Here is a 22,579-nt window from a genome sequence, read left to right on the forward strand (position 1 = left end):
GTTAGCGCAAACGGGTGCACCATTCCATTATCATCCATAAGAATATATACAATTAGATTCAGAGGGGATTGTTAGTAATTTGGACCAATGATCTCAGCAAAGTACCATGCCCATCTCCACATGGTTATCATTGTGGTAAATTTCAGTAAATTGCCAGAGACTGACTTGACTTCATGCTCATCTTATCATCCTCCACTGGTGCCCGGCCAGTTTAAACCGTTAGCGCAGGCGGGTGCACCATTCCATTATCATCCATAAGAATATATACAATTAGGTGCAGGGGATTGTTAGTTTATTTATTTATTTAAGCTTTGCATTCCATAATTGTACAGTAGATAGATAGACAGGTACATTTCAAAGTAGGTCAATTATGGACCCTGTTGAGCGCAGCAAGCGGAAGAGAAGAGAGGAGGTCGGTTACGAGTTATTTTATCATAAGAATATATACAATTAGGTGCAGGGGATTGTTAGTTTATATATTTATTTAAACTTTGCATTCCATAATTGTATAGATCTAGAAAATAAAATATAATGAGTTATTTTTATGGCAGGCGGGTGCACCATTCCATTATCATCTATGAAAAATAAAATTAATGCAAAGATTTATAATAAAAAATGAATTTATAATAAAAGCGGATGTTTGTGAGTGTGGATAGATGGGTGTTTGTTACTCTTTCACGCAAAAACTACTGAATGGATTTTAATGAAATTTTGCAATAATATAGGTTTTTATTGGGGGTTATGAAACTTTGCAATAATATATCTTTTTTTTTATGGGGGTTATTGTTAGGTGCTAAGATCTGTGACATTGTTACCATATAGATCTGTCGTACTTGCCCTTTTCCAAGTTCGCAGCGTAGACCCGTGGGGACAAGAATTGAAGGATATTCTTAGGAGCGATGGTTTTTGTCTCCTCAGGATTGAGTGTATACTTTCCAAAGGAGATGTTTCGTTATGCATGAGTGGACTACAACCACATAGGATGTGTAGTGGCGTTTCCTCTTTAGCTTGACAAAATCTCCAGATTTTATAATATAGCTGACCCGGCAAAACGTTGTTTTGCCTCACAAATTAAAATTGGTATTAAAAAATAGGGGTTGATGATAGAAGGGTGAAAATTTAGGGTTGTGTGTATTTTTCAATGCTAAATCATAATAAAATAAAAATAAAAAAAATTGCCGAAAAAAAAGCCTATTAAGACTTAGGAGCATAAAAATTAGTTATAAACCTATTTTCAGATCTACTGAATTTGGGTAAATATAAAATTTCATCAAAATCGGTCAAGCCGGTCTTTTCGGAGAATAATAAACACGAATTTGTGACGCGACAATTTTATATATCAGATAGATCAGAATAAACCATAGGCTATAAATTTCAAGCAGGTGAAATCGAGAGCACAGCTAGTAATGTAATAAAGGTATATCATATGATTGTTTGTTTCAGTGCTGACTGCGATGCGCGAATGAGTTCGTTAATCAACATGGAGGGGTCAGGTTCGAGCTCTGGGCGCGCCATCGGCCGGGAGCACCTGTCCCACCTGCCGCAACGTCCTCCGGTCAACCTCAGTTTCCAGGACCTCACCTACACCGTGCACATCGGGAAGAGTAAGTACTACAGACACAATACAGGCAGGTTCTGCATAACGTATTCTGAGTTGCTCTTTATGAAAACCCCAACAATAGCCTATATACCGAGAAATGGTGCCCAGATCACAATAGTTTCTTTGTTCAAAATCTACCCTATACCATCGTAGGCACAGATTATTATATTAGAGTCCGTTAGTTTTTGTTCCTATTCCCCCCATTAGCTTAACAAACACTTGGCGCGCGCGCGCATTGTGTTGTGAATTAAAATTTTTAACCGGTCATGGATATCACAAACAATGCCTTCACCGCTTCAAAATAATAGTATCACTTGCCCGTGCGCTAACACTACTCCAGAAACCATGTTCCATCTTGGTAAAGATTGCGACAGGTTTGCCACAACCAGACAAGATCATGCAACCGCATGCCGAATGTTAAATATAAAAGAATATAGAAGAAATTACAAGTAAGGAAACCACAACAACTACGTTTATAGCACATATACAATATATCATTAGCGAATTAAAAAAATTTAATCAGACATCAAGTTGGTTCAACTTTAAGTGACTGATGGTCGGTGGTTGGTAGTACTTTTATACTGACTAAGTATAATTGCGCTGCATGCCGTCGGCAGTAGGCAGTAGCCGTAGAAACATGTAACAATATTATTAATTTGCGACCTCGGTGGTCTAGCGAACTAGCACACCGCTTTACCATCGATGATCGCGGTTTCGATTCCTCGCACGGCACATTTGTATTCATGAGTATGATTGTTTGTATCGGTCTGGGTGTTTTCCACAACCAAACAAGATCATGCAACCCATGGCCGAATTCCAATATAACGGAATATAGAAGAAATTACAAGTAAGGAATGCCGCTGAAAAGCACGCATTTCTTGACCTTGACTTGTTTTCAATATATAATATATATGTTCAAAAAATTAACATCGACATCAGTTGATTATTATATTAGAGTCCGTTGATGGTCGGTGGTTCCTGCGCCTTTGCCTCCCCTCCCTTACCTAGTACTAATTGCGCTGCATACGGCGGCCATGAGGCACGCGCATTGTATTGTGAATTAAAATATTATGTGAAACCTTTGTGAAACTGGAAAGCTAGCGAAGATATCTTCGAGACCCTGAAGCCCAAGAAATCCGCACAGGTACGTGACTGACGCTTCCACTCATTTTTCACTATATATATACAGAGAGTAAATTCCCTAAACTTTTGGTAGCAGAGTAGTTTCCCAAACATATATGTATTTACAAAAACATAATATCTATGTATATGTATCAGTTGTCTAGTACCCATAACACAAGCTTTAGCTAGCTTAACTTGGATCTAGATGGCGCTGTGTGAATTGTCCTGAGATTATTAGATTATTAGTATTATTAATTTGAGTTTCACTCCTAATACGAGCGGACACCGATAGTGCAACCGTGTCTCCGTTTGAAGCTGTTGTGACAGTGAATTCCCTTTTGTCCCTATCGTCCGTTATTGTTTTTAATTGTTTCATTATATGTATATCTGTACTGTCGGGCCGTCAAACATTATTTTCTTTTGCCATATAATTTAAAGCACTAATATCGCAATTAAAAAGTAGAGATTCGTTCGTCCGCGAAATATGACGATACTTCCGTATAACCTTTCACCTCCCCTTTCAATCCTTTTTTCGCATTAAAAAGTAGCCTATGTCCTTTCTCAGGGTCTAGACTATCTATATACCAAATTTCATTTAAATCTGTTCAGTGGTTTTGGCGTGAAACCGAGACAGACAGACATAGTTACTTTCGCATTTATAATACTAGTAAGGATCAGTATAAGGATAGTCAAGATTTATATAACAGTTAGGTAAGAACTTTGATATTAGTAGTTTAGGATACACAGTACAGAGTACCTTGAAAAAGCGTCACTTGGCACTCTTATACACATACCGGTAACGAATATTCTCATTGTACGCCACATCATATAAGGTCAACTATTTTATGACTCATTTCACCGTATTACTTACACTGGTATAAAGTCTGTCTGAGTACACCACACTCGCTAGTTTCAGCCTTCCCGGCTGGATACACATTTTGGATTTCTTGATTGGAATAGTAATGGACTCGTTGTATCATCATCATCACTACATAGTATAAAACAAAGTCGCTATCGCTGTCTGTCCGACCCTATGTATGCTTAATTCTTTAAAACTACGCAACGGATTTTGAAGCGGTTTTTTTAATACATACGAGTGATTCAAGAGGAACGTTTATATATATAATACATGTACACCCGTGCGAAGCCGGGGCGAATAGCTAGTAGGCTATGAACGTTATGTGGGGAAACCGCAGGCAAAGTCAGTATATAATAAAAATGTAACGTAACATTGCTGTCTGTATATGAAAGATACACGAGAATAACTATTAGTGAGGAGTTTAATGTAATAGAATGAAAATAATTATTTTTTGAATATTTGTCTTACTGTCTGTGTGTGTTAATTTCAGAATTATCTGAGTTTCATTTCAAATTTAAAATCAAAAATCATTTATTCATGTAGGACATTTTATCCGCTTATGAACGTCAAGTTTTTTACACTATAATTTTAATTTTTTCCGCTACCGTCCAGTTCGGTATATAGATCCAATTACAAGCAATTGGAATACTCAATTGAATTGATTTTTTCTATTTATTTGAATGCAGATTCATACAAAAAATGTTATAGGGACACGATGTCACAGGTTCAGCTAGTATTAAATGAACAATGGTTTTTTACTTATATAAGTTTAATTTTTTCCGACAATCCGTCCAGTTCGGTATCGAATAGATCGGATTGAGAAGAACTGGCAAGAAACCCAATTGATAGTCCTTTTTTTTACAAAATTTGATACCGTTTACAAACTTGTAATCCGATGTCACAGGTTATAGATCCAATGATGATTCTTTATATTATATAAATATACGTTGGACCGGAAGTACAGACAAACGTTTTGCAGGGTATTCGGACCATCGTATAACGGATTATAGAGGTCAATGACCTCTGCTTATAGTCGAATTTTTTACATAAAGAGTATCTTGTAATCCGACAAAACAGATCAGTGATAAGATTCTATGTTATATATGTATGTATGTATATGCAATTAAAATTAATAATTCAATAATAAATAATTTCAATGTTTTTTATAGGGGGCCGGATTAGATCGTTATCAGTAAAGCGAGTCCACTGTATTTTAAAAATAAACGTTGTACCGGAAGTACAGAATGAGAATTTCGTATTCAACCCACTGATAACGGCAAGGGTCAATGACACTCGTGGATTCGTTTTTTTACATAGTGGGACACCATTGTGCAATAAAAACAATCGAAAGTAAATTTAAATGAAGCAATTAAAATTAATAATTTGGTGTAATAATTTCTTTTTTTTATATGAGATCGTTATCATCGCAAAAGTACCTACTTTCTTTTTTATGTAATTTAAATAGACCAAATATTGATTTAATTATATGTATTGCTAGTAATAGGAAATAGAAATAGAAATATAAATAATCTTTATTCAAATAAACTTATCTCTGTTCAATCACATAACATTGTCAGCGCTATGAATTTTAAGTTAGATATTTTCTACAGAAACATTATTATATAATTAGGGCTACTAGTGCCCCTTGCTAACAATGAGGACCCTCCCCGCTGACATGCTTCTATACATATAAATAAACATTGGAGTGTCTGTTTGTTATATTGAAATAACCATTTTTTACTACATGCTTCATTACACAGTATAAAACAAAGTCGCTGTCGCTGTCTGTCCGTCCTTATGTATGCTTAAATCTCTAAAACGACGCAACGGATTTTGAAGCGGTTTTATTAATAGAATAGAGTGTTTCAAGTGGAAGGTTTATATGTATAATACATATACACCCGTGTGAAGCCGGGCCGAGTAGCTAGTATAGTATAAAACAAAGTCGCTGTCGCTGTCTGTCCGTCCCTATGTATGCTTAAATCTTTAAAACTACGCAGCTAGTATGACTATAAATACGGTACATATACCAAAATAACATTTTTTACCATTTTTGTCTGTCTGTCAGTATGTATGTTTCGGCTAATCTCTGAAATGGCTGGAAGGATTTTGACGGGACTTTTATTAGCAGGTAGCTGATAAACCAGCTTGTTTACATCGTTTACTTATATATCTATATGTAACATTAAATGAAATGAAATTTCGTGAAAAGTCTGTGTTAGACTACTAATTGCCATCAATGATGATAATGCATTTTGTTTATGTTTATAATTTTGCACCGAAAACAATTATTCTCTGCACCACCTATGGTTGCCTGGTAGAAAATACCGCATGGTGTTAAGTCCGCCAAATGTACTTTACTATATATTATATTCATCATCATCTGCTTCTTCCTTATCCCATTTACTTGTGGTCGTCGTAATATGTTTTTCGCTTCCATTCATCCCTGTTCGCAGTCATCGCGTTATTTACTTCCTTTCTTACCATATCATCTTTCACACAGTCCATCCATCTCTTTTTTGGCCTTCCTCTGCCCTTATAACCATCCACATTCATTTGTATATTATCATTACTATATATTATATTGTGTGCATTAAAGTTAAATAAATAAATAAATAAATTAGTAGTCTAACACAGGCTTTGTAATCACCGTCGAATACAATTAGTATATTTTACAACTTTTATATCTAAATAAGTACAGTAAAAATTATCAAATAAATAATGAATCAAGGTTAATTATGAAATACTGATACACTCACCCACGTAGCTACGATGTTTGTTGAATTATTTGACATTGTGATAAAGATTATCAGTTTGCAATGCAATACATACTAGCTTTTGCCCGCGGCTTCGGTCACGTAGTAGTAAGTATTATTATTAATTAGGTGTAGTTTTTGCGGCTTTACTTTTGTTTAGCGTGTGTAAAAAATTAGAGCCTACAAAATCTAAGAAGATTTATACAAAATTTTATCCCCTTTTTTATTATATATATCTACTGTTATTTAAAGACATCATCAGCATCATCATCATGTCGACAACGAATTCGCACCTAGTTATTTTTATTGCCTATTATATAAAAAAATTAACGTACCTAGTTGCGAAATATAGTTACTTCAAGCAGAAAAAAACGTTGGAGTAGAAAAAAATACATTTCTATCGAAAAATGTATACTACTAGCTTTAAGCGGCTTTCGCGTTTATTTAGCCCCTTAGGAGTGGAATTTATCAAAATCCTTTCTTAGGGGATGCCTACGTCATAGTAGCTTTATGCATGCAAAATCTCAGCCCGATCGGTTTAAAATTGACAAAATTTCATACAAATTTTCATCCCCTGTTTTATCCTCTTGGGGGTTGAATTTATCAAAATCCTTTCTTAGCGGATGCCTGCCTCATACCATCTACCTGCATGCCTAATTTCAGCCCGATCCGTCCAGTGGTTTGGGCTGTGCGTTGATAGATCACTATGTCAGTCACCTTTGAGTTATATATATTTAGATATACATATATTTATTTTATAAAATTAATATATTGTCTTCATGACCTTTTGTCAAAAACAAAACCGTACCTTTAGAGCAAACTAAATCAAACCATGTTTCAGGATATCTATGATACTGCAAGTTGTTTAAAACAGCTTCCGATATTGTTAAACTAATCTGGAAGTGTAGAAATATTTATTATACAACTAGCTGTCCCGGCAAACGTTGTTTTGCCATACAAATTAATAACGCTATAAAAAATAGGGGTTGGGGATAGAAGGGTGAAAATTTAGGGTTGTATGTATTTTTTAATGACACAATAAAAAAATATAAATAAAAAATTTTGCCCAAAAAATAAAAAATAAATGTTAGGGGTGGACAATCCTTATCACTTAGGGGTATGAAAAATAGATAGTAGCCGATTCTCAGACCTACTGAATATGCATATAAAATTTCATAAAAATCGGTCAAGCCATTTCAGAGGAGTATGGTAACTAACATTGTGACACGAGAATTTTATATATAAGATTTAATTTTTTTTATTTCTACTTTATTTTTAAGAGATTCCGTAATTATCAAAACAAGCCAAAAAGCTTATGAAAGGTCCTGAATAAGCTTTTCACATGCTTTTGGATACGCATCCTCTATTTCTTTATTCTACTTTCTTACAAAATGTAACGTAATGTAGTAACAAGAATAATAATTGTAATAATGATAATAATAGTAATAATTGTAAAAACATTGTGTAATAATCGTTAAATATTAAATTAGAATATAATTGTTATGACATATGTATGTAATTGTTAGGCTTTAGTAATAAAAATTTGTATGCCTACTGTAAAAAAGCTGCGGTGCTGATACCATCACTGTGGTTTAATTGTTTACTTATCTTGTCTGTAATGCAAATAAATGTCTTACTTACTTACTTACGTACTTACTTACTTACTCACTCACTCACTCACTCACTCACTCACTCACTCACTCACTCACTCACTCACTCACTCACTCACTCACTCACTCACTCACTCACTCACTCACTCACTCACTCACTCACTTATTTATTTACTTACTTACTTACTTACCACAGATAAGTTATATGGTTCCACTTCCACGTACAATTCCGGAAGGTCGTAATAACTGAAACCGTCAATTACATGACATGTGATTCCTATGGTAAAAATAATACTGATGATACAGTGTACTGACCTGGGCACGCCTTTTGTCATTAGATTTTTTTGTTATTTTTTTGGCACATAATTTGTTTTTTTTATGGATGATAATGGAGTGGTGCACCCGCCTGCGCAGTGCTGCCGTTATTTTGGTGTATGTATTTATATTCATATGCATGTAGTAAAAAACTGTTATTTCAACATTACAAACAGACACTCCAATTTTATTTATATGTATAGATGTACAAAATATGATGCACGTGCAGGATAACGTGCAGAAACTGAATCTATGGAAAGTGGTTGTGTCGACATAGTTGTCTGTGGGTTTATAGGGCGAACGGGTGTTTAGAAAGTCTCTCACTAGTGATGTTGCTCAGTTACATATTCTATTTACACTATTTACGATAATTAAACATAAATTAATTGAAAATGGAACGCGATTAATTCTACTATTCACAATCATTAAACATAAATTAATTGAAAAATTAATATTTGAAAATGGAACGCGATTAATTCTACTATTCACAATCATTAAACATAAATTAATTGAAAAATTAATATTTGAAAATGGAACGCGATTAATTTTACTATTCATAATCATTAAACATAAATTAATTTAAATATAACATTTGAAAATAGAACGCGATTAATTGAAGAATATCTTATTACTTTTGTAAATAGAGAACACAACTTAACAATCTATTAATTAAGAAAAAACTGCATATTTAAACAGATGTGTATTCTCAAGACGGTTCATAAAGAAGTCAAACGTCACATATTAAGAAGGCGATATCAATATAATGTTTGTAAATAGAATGGTGGGCACGCTGCCAGCAACAATCTTTTTATTACGTTAAAGTATTATCAATTAAAAGCGTTCTATTTTCAAATTTTAATTTTTCAATTAAATTTATGATTAATTAATTCAAAACATCTATTAAATCATATTTACTGAGCAAAGCCTATTACGCTGACGAGCGTGCATGGCAATAGTTGTTCATGCACGGGATTTTCATTTAATGTTAGACATAGACACCTATATAAATATAAATTGTAAATAAACTGGCTTTAAAAAAAAAGGAGTTCACTTGAGTTTCTTGCCAGTTCTTCTTAATTGGATCTATATACCGAACTGGGCGGTAGGGAAAATATTATAATATAAAAAAAATACTTTCATAAGCGGCTAAAATGACCTACATGAATAAATGAATTTGAATTTTTTAATACAGATATATAGATAACTATGATGGTTACGAATTAATTCGTATTATCGAAACAAATTTAAAGTGATAAAATGCATATACCAAATTACCGGCAAGTTGAGTAGGTAAGAAGAAGAGCAACAAACAGACACTCCCATTTTATATTAGGAAAGATAACATTTTATCTTATAATAAAATCGAAGATAAAATCGACCGTTTATATAAACAGATGTGGGTGCAACACTAGCGGAGCTTGTAATAAATTGTGGTCACGTGACCGTCCTGTGACCTAAATACGCATCTAGTCGATCGACTCGCGCGCGCGGTCACGTGAATGCACCGCCTTTATAGAATGTAGGCAGGCAATAAACGATATTGCACCAGATGTCTGTCTGTGTATCGCACATTAAGTAATAGCTGTAATCGTTATTTACTTTTACCTACAATACAAGCGTAGCAGAATTCAAAATTGAAGATCGGCTTGGAGGCATAGGCTACGCCTATGTTGCGGAAGTGGAGCCCTATTATAGTCCCCAGGAACTAATGCATGCACACCATATACTGGTGGTCACTCTATTCTCCGAAGTTTGAATTTAAAAATTAATCTGTATTATTGTAAACATGTACAACATTAAAAAAAAAAATACGAGCTGAGTTTCTTGTCAGTTATTCTCATCTCGAAATCATTCCGAACTGACGGTAGATTTGATATATCATAAGAGTCTGTAATAGACCTACATGAATAAAGATATTTTGATCCGATTTGATTATGGTTGCGTTTTTTATTTCCCTGTTAATTTCATTATATTGATTTTAAAACTAGCTGCATCCGCGATTTCGTCCGCGAGGAATTTTACTTTATTTTTCTAAAATAAAAGTAGCCTAAGTTACTCCTTTTATTACATCAGCTACCTGCCAAAAAAGTCCCGTCAAAATCGGTCCAGCCATTTCAGAAATTAGCCGGAACAGACAGACAGACAAAAATTGTAAATAATGTTATTTTGGTGTATGTAGTATTTATATTCATATGCATGTAGTAAAAAACGGTTATTTCAACATTACAAACAGACACTCCAATTTTATTTATATGTATAGATGTATAGGTGAATATTGTTTTTCTAATTTTATAATAGAATATACATGTAGTTCATTTATACAGTTAGTAGGGGCACGTAGGGGTCAGTTTCGATGGCGCCCGATTTGAATAACATACATTATTAACCTATGTTCAGTTGAAATAATGTGCCACTTTTGATTTAGTGAAAGAGTTTTTATACCTGATAATGATTCCGTCATGCTTGGAACGTTACTGTGGTATATTTTTTTATGGATGATAATGGAATGGTGCACCCGCCTGCGCTAACGGTTTACGCTGGCGGGGCACCAGTGGAGGATGATAAGATGAGCATGAGGTCAGGTCAGTTAGCACATCGTGACATATTCACTAAGAATTTATCATGATGATTTCCAGGGGAACCGAGTGAGGTCAATCTGACATGGTACGTTGCTAGTATGGGGTTATTAGGTGATGTTTTTTTAAGTTTAAGTTATTAGGTTTTGGGTAATGAGGTCATTACTCCACATTACTAAGAAACCCTTTCCTCCCACTGTGGTATATTATAAAAGACGTGGCAACACTAGTAGATTGTTAATATAATATCATCATCATACTCGTGAACGGGTGCTGCTTGGACTGGTCTGTTCAGGTTACGAACACTGATTAGACTTTTTGCTTTTGCAATAGCATATGCTGTTCACTCTATTCTCCCAAATTTGAATTTAAATGAATCTGTATTATTGTAAACATGTACAACATTTATTTGAAAAGAATACGAGCCGAGTTTCTGGTCAGTTCTCATCTCGAAATCATTTAGAACTGACGGTAGATTTGACATACCATAAGATAATAGACCTATATGAATAAAGATATTTTGAATTTGAATTTGTAAACATGTATAACATTTATTTGAAAAGAATACGAGCTGAGTTTCTTGTCAGTTCTCATCTCGAAATCATTCCGAACTGACGGTATATTTGACATATCATAAGAATGTAATAGACCTATATGAATAAAGATATTTTCAATTCTGAATTTTGTAAACATGTATAACATTTATTTGAAAAGAATATGTGCCGAGTTTCTTGTCAGATGTTCTCATCTCGAAATCATTCCGAACTGATGGTACATTTGACATATCATAAGAGTCTGTAATAGACCTATATGAATAAAGATATTTTCAATTCTGAATTTTGTAAACATGTATAACATTTATTTGAAAAGAATACGAGCTGAGTTTCTTGTCAGTTCTCATCTCGAAATCATTCCGAACTGACGGTATATTTGACATATCATAAGAGTCTGTAATAGACCTACATGAATAAAGATATTTTGAATTTTGAATGCATGGAGGTTAAGTGGAAATAAAACTATTGTAATCAGATGTTACAAAATGTAGAGTATCATAAAACTTTGTGTTTTTATTACAAGTCATTACATAGTATAAAACACAGTCGCTGTCGCTGTCTGTCCCTATGTATGTTTAAATCTTTAAAACTACGCAACGGATTTTGAAGCGGTTTTTTAATAGATAGAGTGATTCAAGAGAAAGGTTTATATATACATGTTGCTAGTCTTATATATAAAATTCTCGTGTCACGATTTTAGTTACCATATTCCTCCGAAACGGCTTGACTGATTTTTATAAGATTTTGTATGAAATGTTGAGTAGGTTCGAGACTCGGCTACTATACGGCGAGTAGCTAGTGTATGTTTAAATGTTACAAAACTAGCATTCTTCGTAATATTAGCGTAAAGTTGTTATTTTTTTGTTGTGAATGATAATGAAATAAGTCGACCTTCGGCTATATGGCCTTGCTCATACGTGGTTTAGAGTTTTACGCATTTCCCGAATTTCAGTACAATTGAGTTATTATATATTATACAGATATATGTACATATATATCTGTATTGTTTGTTGCATGTTAGACATTATCTGAGTGTGCGAAATAAGTAATAATCTTTATGAAATAAAACCACAATTTATATTATTTCATAAAGATATAAATAAAATTGGAGCGTCTGTTTGTAATATTGAAATAAGCGTTTTTTACTACATGCATATGTTATACGGTACATACACCAGAATAACATTTTTTATAATGGTTGTCTGTCTGTCTGTTTGTTGCGGCTAATCTCTGAAATGGCTGGACCGATTTTGACGGGACTTTTATTGGCAGGTAGCTGATGGAATTAGGAGTAATTTAAGCTACTTTTATTTTAGAAAAATAAAATAAAATCTCACGTGGATGAAGTCGCGGGAACAGTTAGTTCAATACTGTTCCCATGACGTCATGTGTTGTAAATTTATTACAACACATGACGTCATACAAAAATTTATATATATAAATTGATGGATGGACGTTTACTCTTTCAGGCAAAAACCACTTAACGTATTTTGATGAAACTTTACAGTAATATAGTTTATATATCGGAATTTTATAACCACCTTACATAAACATATATATATGTATAACTACGTTCACTATGTTTGTTCGTGATTCAGTTAATTTTAATTCAAATGAGAGCTCGCGGTCACAGGGCAACCACTTCGACACATACAGTCATACACGACGTCAAAAAATAACATTATTATCAAAATCTATAGTTGTTAGTTGTTATTGTTAGTAACTTAACAACAATAACTTGTAGGTACAATATGTAGGTATATACACAGATAAAGTTGTATGGTTTTCTGATGCTGGTAGAATGTCCGTCCTTTTATATGTTTTCTACACTTATTTGTAACTAACTACGCACCCAGCTTCGCACGGGTGTACATGTATTACATATATAAACCTTCCTCTTGAAATCTATTAAAAAAACCGCATCAAAATCCGTTACGTAGTTTTAGAGATTTAAGCATACATAAGGACGGACAGACATTCCATACTCGATCATATAGACTATTAAAACTATATACATTTACTTCAATATTTTTAAATTATAGCCTATTATAAAGTTATTCACATTTATAAGCCATATTACGAGTACTGTAGAGTTTCATCAAAAACCGTTCAGTAGTTTTTGCGTGGGAGTAACAAACATCCATACAACCATACCCTTAAGTAAGTAGTAAAATATTTACTATAATTTATATTAATTACTAGCTGTTCCCGCGACTTCGTCCGCGTGGAATATAACTTTATTTTTCTAAAATAAAAGTAGCTTAAGTTACTCCCTATTACATCAGCTACCTGCCAAAAAAAGTCTCGTCAAAATCGGTCCAGCCATTTCAGAGATTAGCCGGAACAAACAACAGACAAAAATGGTAAAAATTGATATTTTGGTGTATGTACCGTATTTATATTCATATGCATGTAGTAAAAAACGGTTATTTCAATATTACAAACAGACACTCCAATTTTATTTATACGTATAGATTATATCAGAATTACCTATTAAAATTGTATTTAGTACCAAAAACATTTAAGTGTTCACAAAAGCAATTGGTTTCGATCCTTGGCTCCCATTCTAAGCGCGTCGAGTAACTATTAAAATATATTATCTGTACTATTAATAAGTACGTAATTTTCCCTGATAATTGTAATAGCTTCCATCAGGTGTTTGCTGTTTTATTGGGACGCTTTGTGCTATTGCTCACTAGTAATGTAATATAATTAAATCAGATATTTTCTCATTCTTTAAATTAAAAATTTATGTATATAGATATTGAACAAGGTTGTAAATTATATATTTTTTTTCGAAATCAAATAACAAACGAATCCAGGCTTAACAGAATAACAATGATGTTCAAAAATTTTGAAATGGAGAAATCTTTTCTACGGCAAGCTTGGTATTTGGCAAAAGATTTTAGTAAAACGAGTTGTTAATAGAACGGCGTAGATTTCAGTAGCGAACTATATAATTATAAAAAAAAGGAAGTAAAGTACTTTATACAGTGTTACCAGTAATACAAAAGTGTTGCTCACTACTATTATTAAATTTGCCTAATTTACAGTATGGTAAATATTTTATGTATTTAACAGTAAGTAATGAGAATACACGTCTAAAACCTAAAAAGTAATCTGTATAATAAGATAAGTGTTTGTTCTATGAACACATACGGTTGACGGCCTCAGCCTACTCCTGCATAAACGAAATATCTCCTATGGAAAGTTTACACTCTTTCCCGAGGAGATAAAAACCATCGCTCCTATGAATATCCTTCAATTCTTGTCCCTGACGGGTCTAGGTCGCGAACTCTGAAAAAGGGCGAGCACAATAGATCTATGTAGGTCGCAGTGCTACAGGTGCTACAAACAATAGCCCAAACAACACATAAACAAGTAATAATATATATATATTATATTATTACTAATTTAATTATTATATATATTACTAGCTGTCCCGGCAAACGTTGTTTTGCCTTAAAATAAAAAAAAAAAATTAGGGATGGACTACCCCTAACATTTAGGGGGATGAAAAATAGATGTTGGCCGAATCTCAGACCTACTCAATACGCTCACAAAATTTCATGAGAATCGGTCAAGCCGTTTCGGAGGAGTATGGGAACGAAAACTGTGACACGAGAATTATATATATAAGATTACGTTACAATCAATAGGAGCCTAATTACAATAAAAAAAATGTTACAAAAACGGGAAACGACGCAGACGAAGTTGTGCGTCATATAATTATTAAATTGTAAATTTGGGTAATAAGAAAAAACCTGATAGTAGATGAATCTGTACTATTATAAACATGTACAACATTTATTTGAAAAGAATACGAGCTGAGTTTCTTATCAGTTCTCATCTTGAAATCATTCCGAACTGACGGTATATTTGACATATCATAAGAGTCTGTAATAGACCTACATGAATAAAGATATTTTGATATTTTGATTTAAATATATTATGTAATTATTGTCACAGACAAATAATAAACTTTTTGCGGAAGATATAAAAAAATATTAATTTTATAATTATGTATGTATTTATCGATTTGACGACCTTGGTGGTCTAGCGGTCTAGCACACCGTCCGATGGTCGCGGGTTCGATTCCTCGCACGGCACAAACATTTGTATTCATGAATATGATTGTTTGTATCGGTCTGAGTGTTTTCTATGTATAATATGTATGTATTTACGAAAGAAATATCTATGTACTTGTATCAGTTATCTAGTACCCGTAACACAAGTTTTAGCTAGCCTAACTTGGGACTAGATGGCGCTGTGTGAATTGTCCTGAGATTATTATTATTATTATTATCGCGGGTGAGTTAGTCAGAAACCTAAATTGAAGCATAGAATAGAATAGAATAGAATAGAAAATCATTTATTCAAATAAACTTAATTTAAGCACTTTTGAATAGTCATAACAATTTGTTTTTTATCTACCACTCGTTCGGAAAGCTGTCTCATCACAAGAAGAACGAGCAAGAAACTTGTGTGTTGCTCTTTTAAATAATCCTTGTAAGTTTACATTTACAAGTCGAAACGTGTGAATACAAACTACCAACAAGCACTAATTTTTTGGGTCAAATATAATCATGCAATAAGATTAAATCAGTCGTAGTGATAAGAGCAGACCAGTCCCTACAAGCAGCACTCGTTCACGAGTATGACGGATGAGCCAGCCATCACTGCGCTCGACCATATTTTAGGGAGCCCATTGACCCGGCCCACCACGCCGCCACATGTCTGGACATTTTAGTGAGCATGACTACTCATTCCACACGACCACGTCACAGCTACAAAAATTACTATATGGTAGTTACAGTATTCGCACTTTACATAAGGATGCATGCGGCAATCAATACAAAAGCCGCTACGCTATCATATATCAAGAAAGCAGTATGAAAATTAAAATTATAACGTTGTCCGCAAATAAACTTATTCTTGCTATATATTGCTATCATCTATAAATTCATCTATCTTATAATAGGCTTTTTTACATAACATTTGTTTAATATAAGATTTGAATTGCCTCTCTGTAAGATTTAGCGTAGACTCTGGCAGTTTATTATAGAATCTTACACAATTACCATAAAATGAATTACTAACTTTGTGTAGACGGCATTTAGGTAAAATTAGCTTATTTTTATTGCGTAAGTTTCTACTTGTACAGTCTTTAAGTTTCTTGAAACTATCTAAGTTTTTCCTTGTATACATAATATTTTCATAAATGTACTGTGAGGCAACGGTGAGGATATTTGATTGTTTAAAGCATTGACGTAATGACTCTCTAGAACCCATACCATAAATAGAACGTATGGCTCTCTTTTGTAAAATAAATATAGTATTTATATCGGCAGCTTTACCCCATAGCAGTATGCCATATGACATAATGCTATGGAAATAACTAAAATACACAAGTTTTGCCGTCGCCACGTCTGTTAATTGCCTTATCCTTCTAATTGCATAAGCAGCAGAACTAAGTCTACTGGCTAATTTTGAAATATGGGGCCCCCATTGTAACTTCGAGTCCACTGTTATTCCTAAAAAAACTGTATCATTAACAAAATTTACTATTTCATCATTAAGCAATAGCTGCGTATTTACTTGTTTTACATTAGGCAGCGTGAATTTAATGCACTTAGTTTTGTTGGAGTTCAATAATAGATTATTACATGTGAACCAATTTAGTATAGCAGAGATAGCATAATTTACATCGTCTAATTGATTACATTGGCGACCAATTTTAAACACTAACGAAGTATCATCCGCAAATAACACTATATCTGCAACTTTCTCTACCATGTAGGGAAGGTCATTTATATAAATTAAAAAGAGAAATGGGCCTAATATTGAACCTTGAGGAACGCCCATTTTTATATTAGTTCCCTTAGACTTTACACCATCAATATCTACAGTTTGCACCCTATCCTCTAGATAAGTTTTCATTAGACTTAGGTCATTATCTCTAATACCATAATATTTGAGCTTGTACAAAAGTGTTTCATGATCTACGCAATCAAAAGCCTTCGACAAGTCACAAAAAACGCCGAGAGCATCCTGTGAGTTTTCCCATGATTCGAATATATGTGTAATAAGCGCTACACCTGCATCAGTAGTAGACTTGCCGGCAGTGAAACCATATTGCTGACTGTGAAGCAGTCCGTTATCCCTGAAGTATTTTAACATTTGGTTAAACATAATCTTTTCAAATACTTTACTTAGAACTGGCAAAATAGAAATTGGTCTATAGTTGCCTAGCTCAAATCTATCTCCAGATTTAAAGAGGAATTAATTTGCTAAATTTCATTAATTGAGGAAACACGCCATTATCAACACATTTATTGAAAATAGTAGCTAGATAAGGAGCAACAATATCTATGAATGTACTAACTACTTTAACTGACATGTCCCAGAGATCTTCCGTATTTTTTAAATTTAACTGTTTGAATATTTTTATGACATGAAAAGGGCTGACATGTGAAAATTTAAATGTTAAAGAGCAAGGGCTGACATTAGCCTCCAGTAATGTTTTTGCTCGAATTGGAGATGAGTCTAGAGAAGATGTAATATCAATCGGAATATTAGCAAAAAAATCTTGAAAAATATGAACTATATCTTTTGTTGCTGTTATTAACTTATTGTCATAATTTAATGAGAATTGATTGCAGGCTTTTTCAGACCGTCCAGTTTCTTTGTTTATAATTCCCCAGATGGTCTTAATTTTGTCAGAGGACTGATTAATTTGTTTATTTATAAAATTAGATTTATCTGCAATACAAACTTGTTTGAAAATTTTAGAGTAATTTCTCACATAAGTTGTAAATTTGTCATCAAATCTATATTTTTTTTGATCATATAAATCAAATAAAATGTTTCTACTTTTAAGTATTCCTACTGTTGCCCATTCTGTAAATCTAGATTTAACACAATATTCTCTTTTCTTGAAAATATTCTGGTATTCTTTTGACAAAAGACTAATTAACTTGGTGTAAAGAATATCAGGATTATTAAGACTGACAGATTGTAACTCTAAGTCTAATTTATATTTAACCGTGCTTTTGTATTTATTAATATTGTAAGCATTTATTTGTCTTTTTGATCTTTTATTATTGGTATTTTTTTTAGTCTGATTACTAAACTTAACAACTTGACCACAGTGATCCGAAGGAAGTTTATTTATTATTAATATCTCAATATACTCACAGTTACAAAAAACATTGTCAAGACAAGTAGCAGTCGTAGCGGTTACACGAGTGGGTTCCTGAAAGACATTACTCAAATTAAAAGACTGAAATAAACTAATAATTTTTGTACATGTGGGTGTATCACAAAGAATATCAACGTTAAAATCACCACACACAATGATTTTTTTACTGCTATTAAATACTTTTTTTAATATATCCTCCATCACCTCTTCAAATACATTATAATCACTATTAGGAGGCCTATAAACACATATAAGTATATAATTATCTAGTTCTATACATGAGATTTCTGTACAACACTCAATAGAAAGTCTAACAATGTCAGCACGTTCCTTTACTTTAATATTACATAAATTTTATAGTATCCAGATTCTGTACACCGACTGAGCTTCTCAATTATCAATTATTTTAACTGTAACTCCGAGTTATTTGAAACTTCATACTCTTGAATATCACGCTCATAAAAAAGACTTATACTTAAAACTCCGGAAGAACTCACAGTTTCTTTTGAACTGGATAATATTTGGAAATATAATTTTATGCGCATTGTATTACAAAGTGCTGTTCGTTGCAAAACGTACAGAGTGCAATTTCCGTGGGATATTGCAACTGCAATGATTCCATTGTTACAAGCGCTGTTATCAGACACCTATCAGGTTTTGCTGACGAAAAATATAATAAACTAGCTTTTGCCCGCGGCTTCGCTCGCCCCTTAGGGGTGGAATTTACCAAAATCCTTTCTTAGAGGATGCCTACGTCATAGTAGATTTATGCATGCAAAGTCTCAGCCCGATCGGTTTAAAATTGACAAAGTTTCATACAAACTTTCATCCCCTATTTTATCCCTTTGGGGGTGGAATTAATCAAAATCCTTTCTTAGCAGATGCCAACGTCATAACATCTACTTGCATGCCAAATTTCAGCCCGATCCGTCCAGTGGTTTGGGCTGTGCGTTGATAGATCACTATGTCAGTCACCTTTGAGTTATATATATTTAGATTATGTTTATTTTTATACGATTGTAGAGATACAGTTAAATATTGTGACTGAGGAGACTGCATAAGCAATACTATTTTTTGGATGAGATGGAGGTAGTATTCCCCTACCTCCATCTCATCCAAAATAATAATAATAATCTCAGGACAATTCACACAGCGCCATCTAGTCCGAAGTTAAGCAATCTAAAGCTTGTATTACGGGTTCCAGATAACTGATACAAGTACGTAGATAATTTTTTTTTCATAAATACATACGATACAAACAATCCTACTCATCAATACAAATGTTTGTACCGTGCGAGGAATCGAACCCGTGACCATCGGATAGTAAAGCGTTGTGCTAAACCACTAGACCACCGAGGCTGTCATAACATTATAAATAATATATATTTTTATTGCTTTTGTGATAAGGGTTTTGACGATTCTTTTTACAACTGATAGTACTTAAAAATACTAATGTACTTGTACTTTTCGTGTTGCAAATCTTATACATAACTAGCTATTCGCCCCGGCTTCGCACGGGTGTACATCTATTATATATATAAACCTCTTGCATCACTCTATCTATTAAAAAAACCGCTTCAAAATCCGTTGCGTAGTTTTAAAGATTTAAGCATACATAGGGACAGACCGCGACAGCGAGTTTGTTTTATACTATGTAATGATATATTATAATATTTATTACCAACACCTAGTTATGTTTATGATTGTATGGATTAAATTTCGCATCAATGTATGAATATTGCATTGCCATGTAAGTCAGGCACTGATGATGCCAATATACATACGTCAGCCTCGACCATATCAAACGTAGAGATAGAGATGTCCAATTGTGATGATTATTTTCTATTGGACAAAACCTACCTCTCTATACCAATTCCTAAGTTATGATTGACTATATGAATTGACTTAAACATTCTCTAAGACGGATTTTGAGTAGAAATCGAATTTTAAATTTCGTTGTATTTTTTTAATGGAATTAGAAAAACAAACTGAAAACATATACTTTTATGGTGGTAATATGTCTATATACATGAACAGCACTACAGATATCACGTTATCATGTTACATCCGTGATACAACTCATACGTATCATTTATTATATATAAATAATTTATTCAAATAAATATGATGACTAGTCAAAAGTGCTTCAATGTGAGATTGTAATAAAAAATTCACAATTATAACTGACAGAAGTTGTCCTATTCTAACATTGATTCACTCTAGAAAAACAGCTTTCAAATAGTTAAAGAATTTCTTCGAGTATTCTCCAAGTTTATTTTCCTCATAAAAATAAAATCAAAAGTGCTTCAATGTAAGATTGTGATAAAAAATTCACAATTATAACTGACAGAAGTTGTCCTATTCTAACATTGATTCACTCTAGAAAAAAGCTTTCAAATAGTTAAAGAATTTCTTCGAGTATTCTCCAAGTTTATTTTCCTCATAAAAATAAAATCAAAAGTGCTTCAATAGAAATAGAAATAATCTTTATTCAAATAAACTCATTACAAGCACTTTTGAATAGTCATATTTTGATTCTACCACTCATTCGGAATGCAGATTCATCACAAGAAGAATGAGCAAGAAACTTGTGTGTTGCTCTTTTTAATAGATGTTTTTTTTTTTTTATATAAATAATTACAGTGTAACAAGTAAGAGGCATGCGACAATCAACATAGAAATCGCTACGCACTCATTATTAGTGTAATCAGATAATATTGTCAGTGCTATGTATTTAAAAATTTTTCTACAAAAACATTATTATCGTTAACGAATTCTTCAATTTTATAGTAAGCTTTTTTGCAAAGGAAGTGTTTTATTTGACATTTAAATCTTTTTTCTGGCAGATTTATAACAGACTCTGGTATTTTATTGTAAAACCTTACGCAATTGCCATAAAACGAATTACTAACTTTAGCCAAACGACATTTAGGTAAAATCAGTTTGTTATTGTTACGTAAGCTTTTATTAGTGCAATCACTAACTCTTTTGAAACTGTCTGTATTCTTCCTGGCATACATGATATTTTCATAAATATATTGAGAAGCAACAGTGAGGATATTTGATTCCTTAAAGCACTCTCGCAAAGACTCCCTGGAACCCATGCTATAAATGGAGCGAATGGCCCTCTTTTCAATGTAAGATTGAAGCACTTTTGAATAGTTATTACATTTTTTTTAATCTACCGTTCGTTCGGAAAGCAGTCTCATGACAAGAAGAAAGAGCAAGAAAGTTGCGTGTTGCTCTTTGCTCTTAGGACTCCACGGACTAAGCTGGTGCCTCTTATCATATACTGTCCAATTTGCAACGTACTACTGAAACATAGCTTACATAGCAAGCTGCTTGGCGCTGAAATAGTGAGACTGAGGTCAGATGACTTTTGACAATATGAACCTCTGAGTTTTATATTTAAGAGTATAAATTTATTTCCAAATTTCAAGGAGGGATATCGATCCTGGAGGAACTCTCGTTCGGTGTAATGATGTTCACTCCTTCAGAGGTATATACATATAAATAAAATTGGAGTGTCTGTTTGTAATATTGAAAAAACCGTTTTTTACTACATGCATATGAATATAAATTCGGTACATACACCAGAATAACATTTTTTACAATTTGTCCGTCTTATCTGTCGGTTTGATTGATTCCGGCTAATCTCTGAAATGGCTGGACTGATTTTGACGGGACTTTTATGGCAGGTAGCTGTTGTAAGAAGGAGTAACTTAGGCTACTTTTATTTTAGAAAAATAAAGTTAAATTCACATAAATACTTAGATACCATTTTTTTTTTGTAAATACTATTTTCTAATAATAAAAACACCTAAACCGATACAAACAGTCGTACTCATGAATACAAAATCTTTGCACCGTGCAAGGAACTCAACCCGCGCCTAAAGCTGTGTGCTTAACCGCTAGACCATCGAGGCCGTCAAACAATATATTTTATTGTTAACAAAGAAAATTTTATTCTCAATTGGATCTATTGA

The 22,579-nt window shown here is 33.2% G+C and overlaps 1 protein-coding gene across 1 annotated transcript in view; it reads left to right on the forward strand.

The window, feature by feature from the left end:
• The window catches only part of LOC131846182 (ATP-binding cassette sub-family G member 1-like), a 76,701-nt gene that overhangs the window by 33,011 nt on the left and 21,111 nt on the right, over positions 1-22,579 (forward strand). Inside the window, exon 2 of the mRNA XM_059195424.1 lies at positions 1,444-1,604. Within this exon, the coding sequence (XP_059051407.1) occupies positions 1,463-1,604 (142 nt within the window). The 5' untranslated portion in view covers positions 1,444-1,462. The remainder of the gene's footprint in view (positions 1-1,443; positions 1,605-22,579) is intronic.

Source organism: Achroia grisella, unplaced genomic scaffold (assembly GCF_030625045.1).
Source record: "Achroia grisella isolate CSIRO2021 unplaced genomic scaffold, CSIRO_AGI_Agris_v1 utg504, whole genome shotgun sequence".
NCBI lineage: Eukaryota > Metazoa > Arthropoda > Insecta > Lepidoptera > Pyralidae > Achroia > Achroia grisella.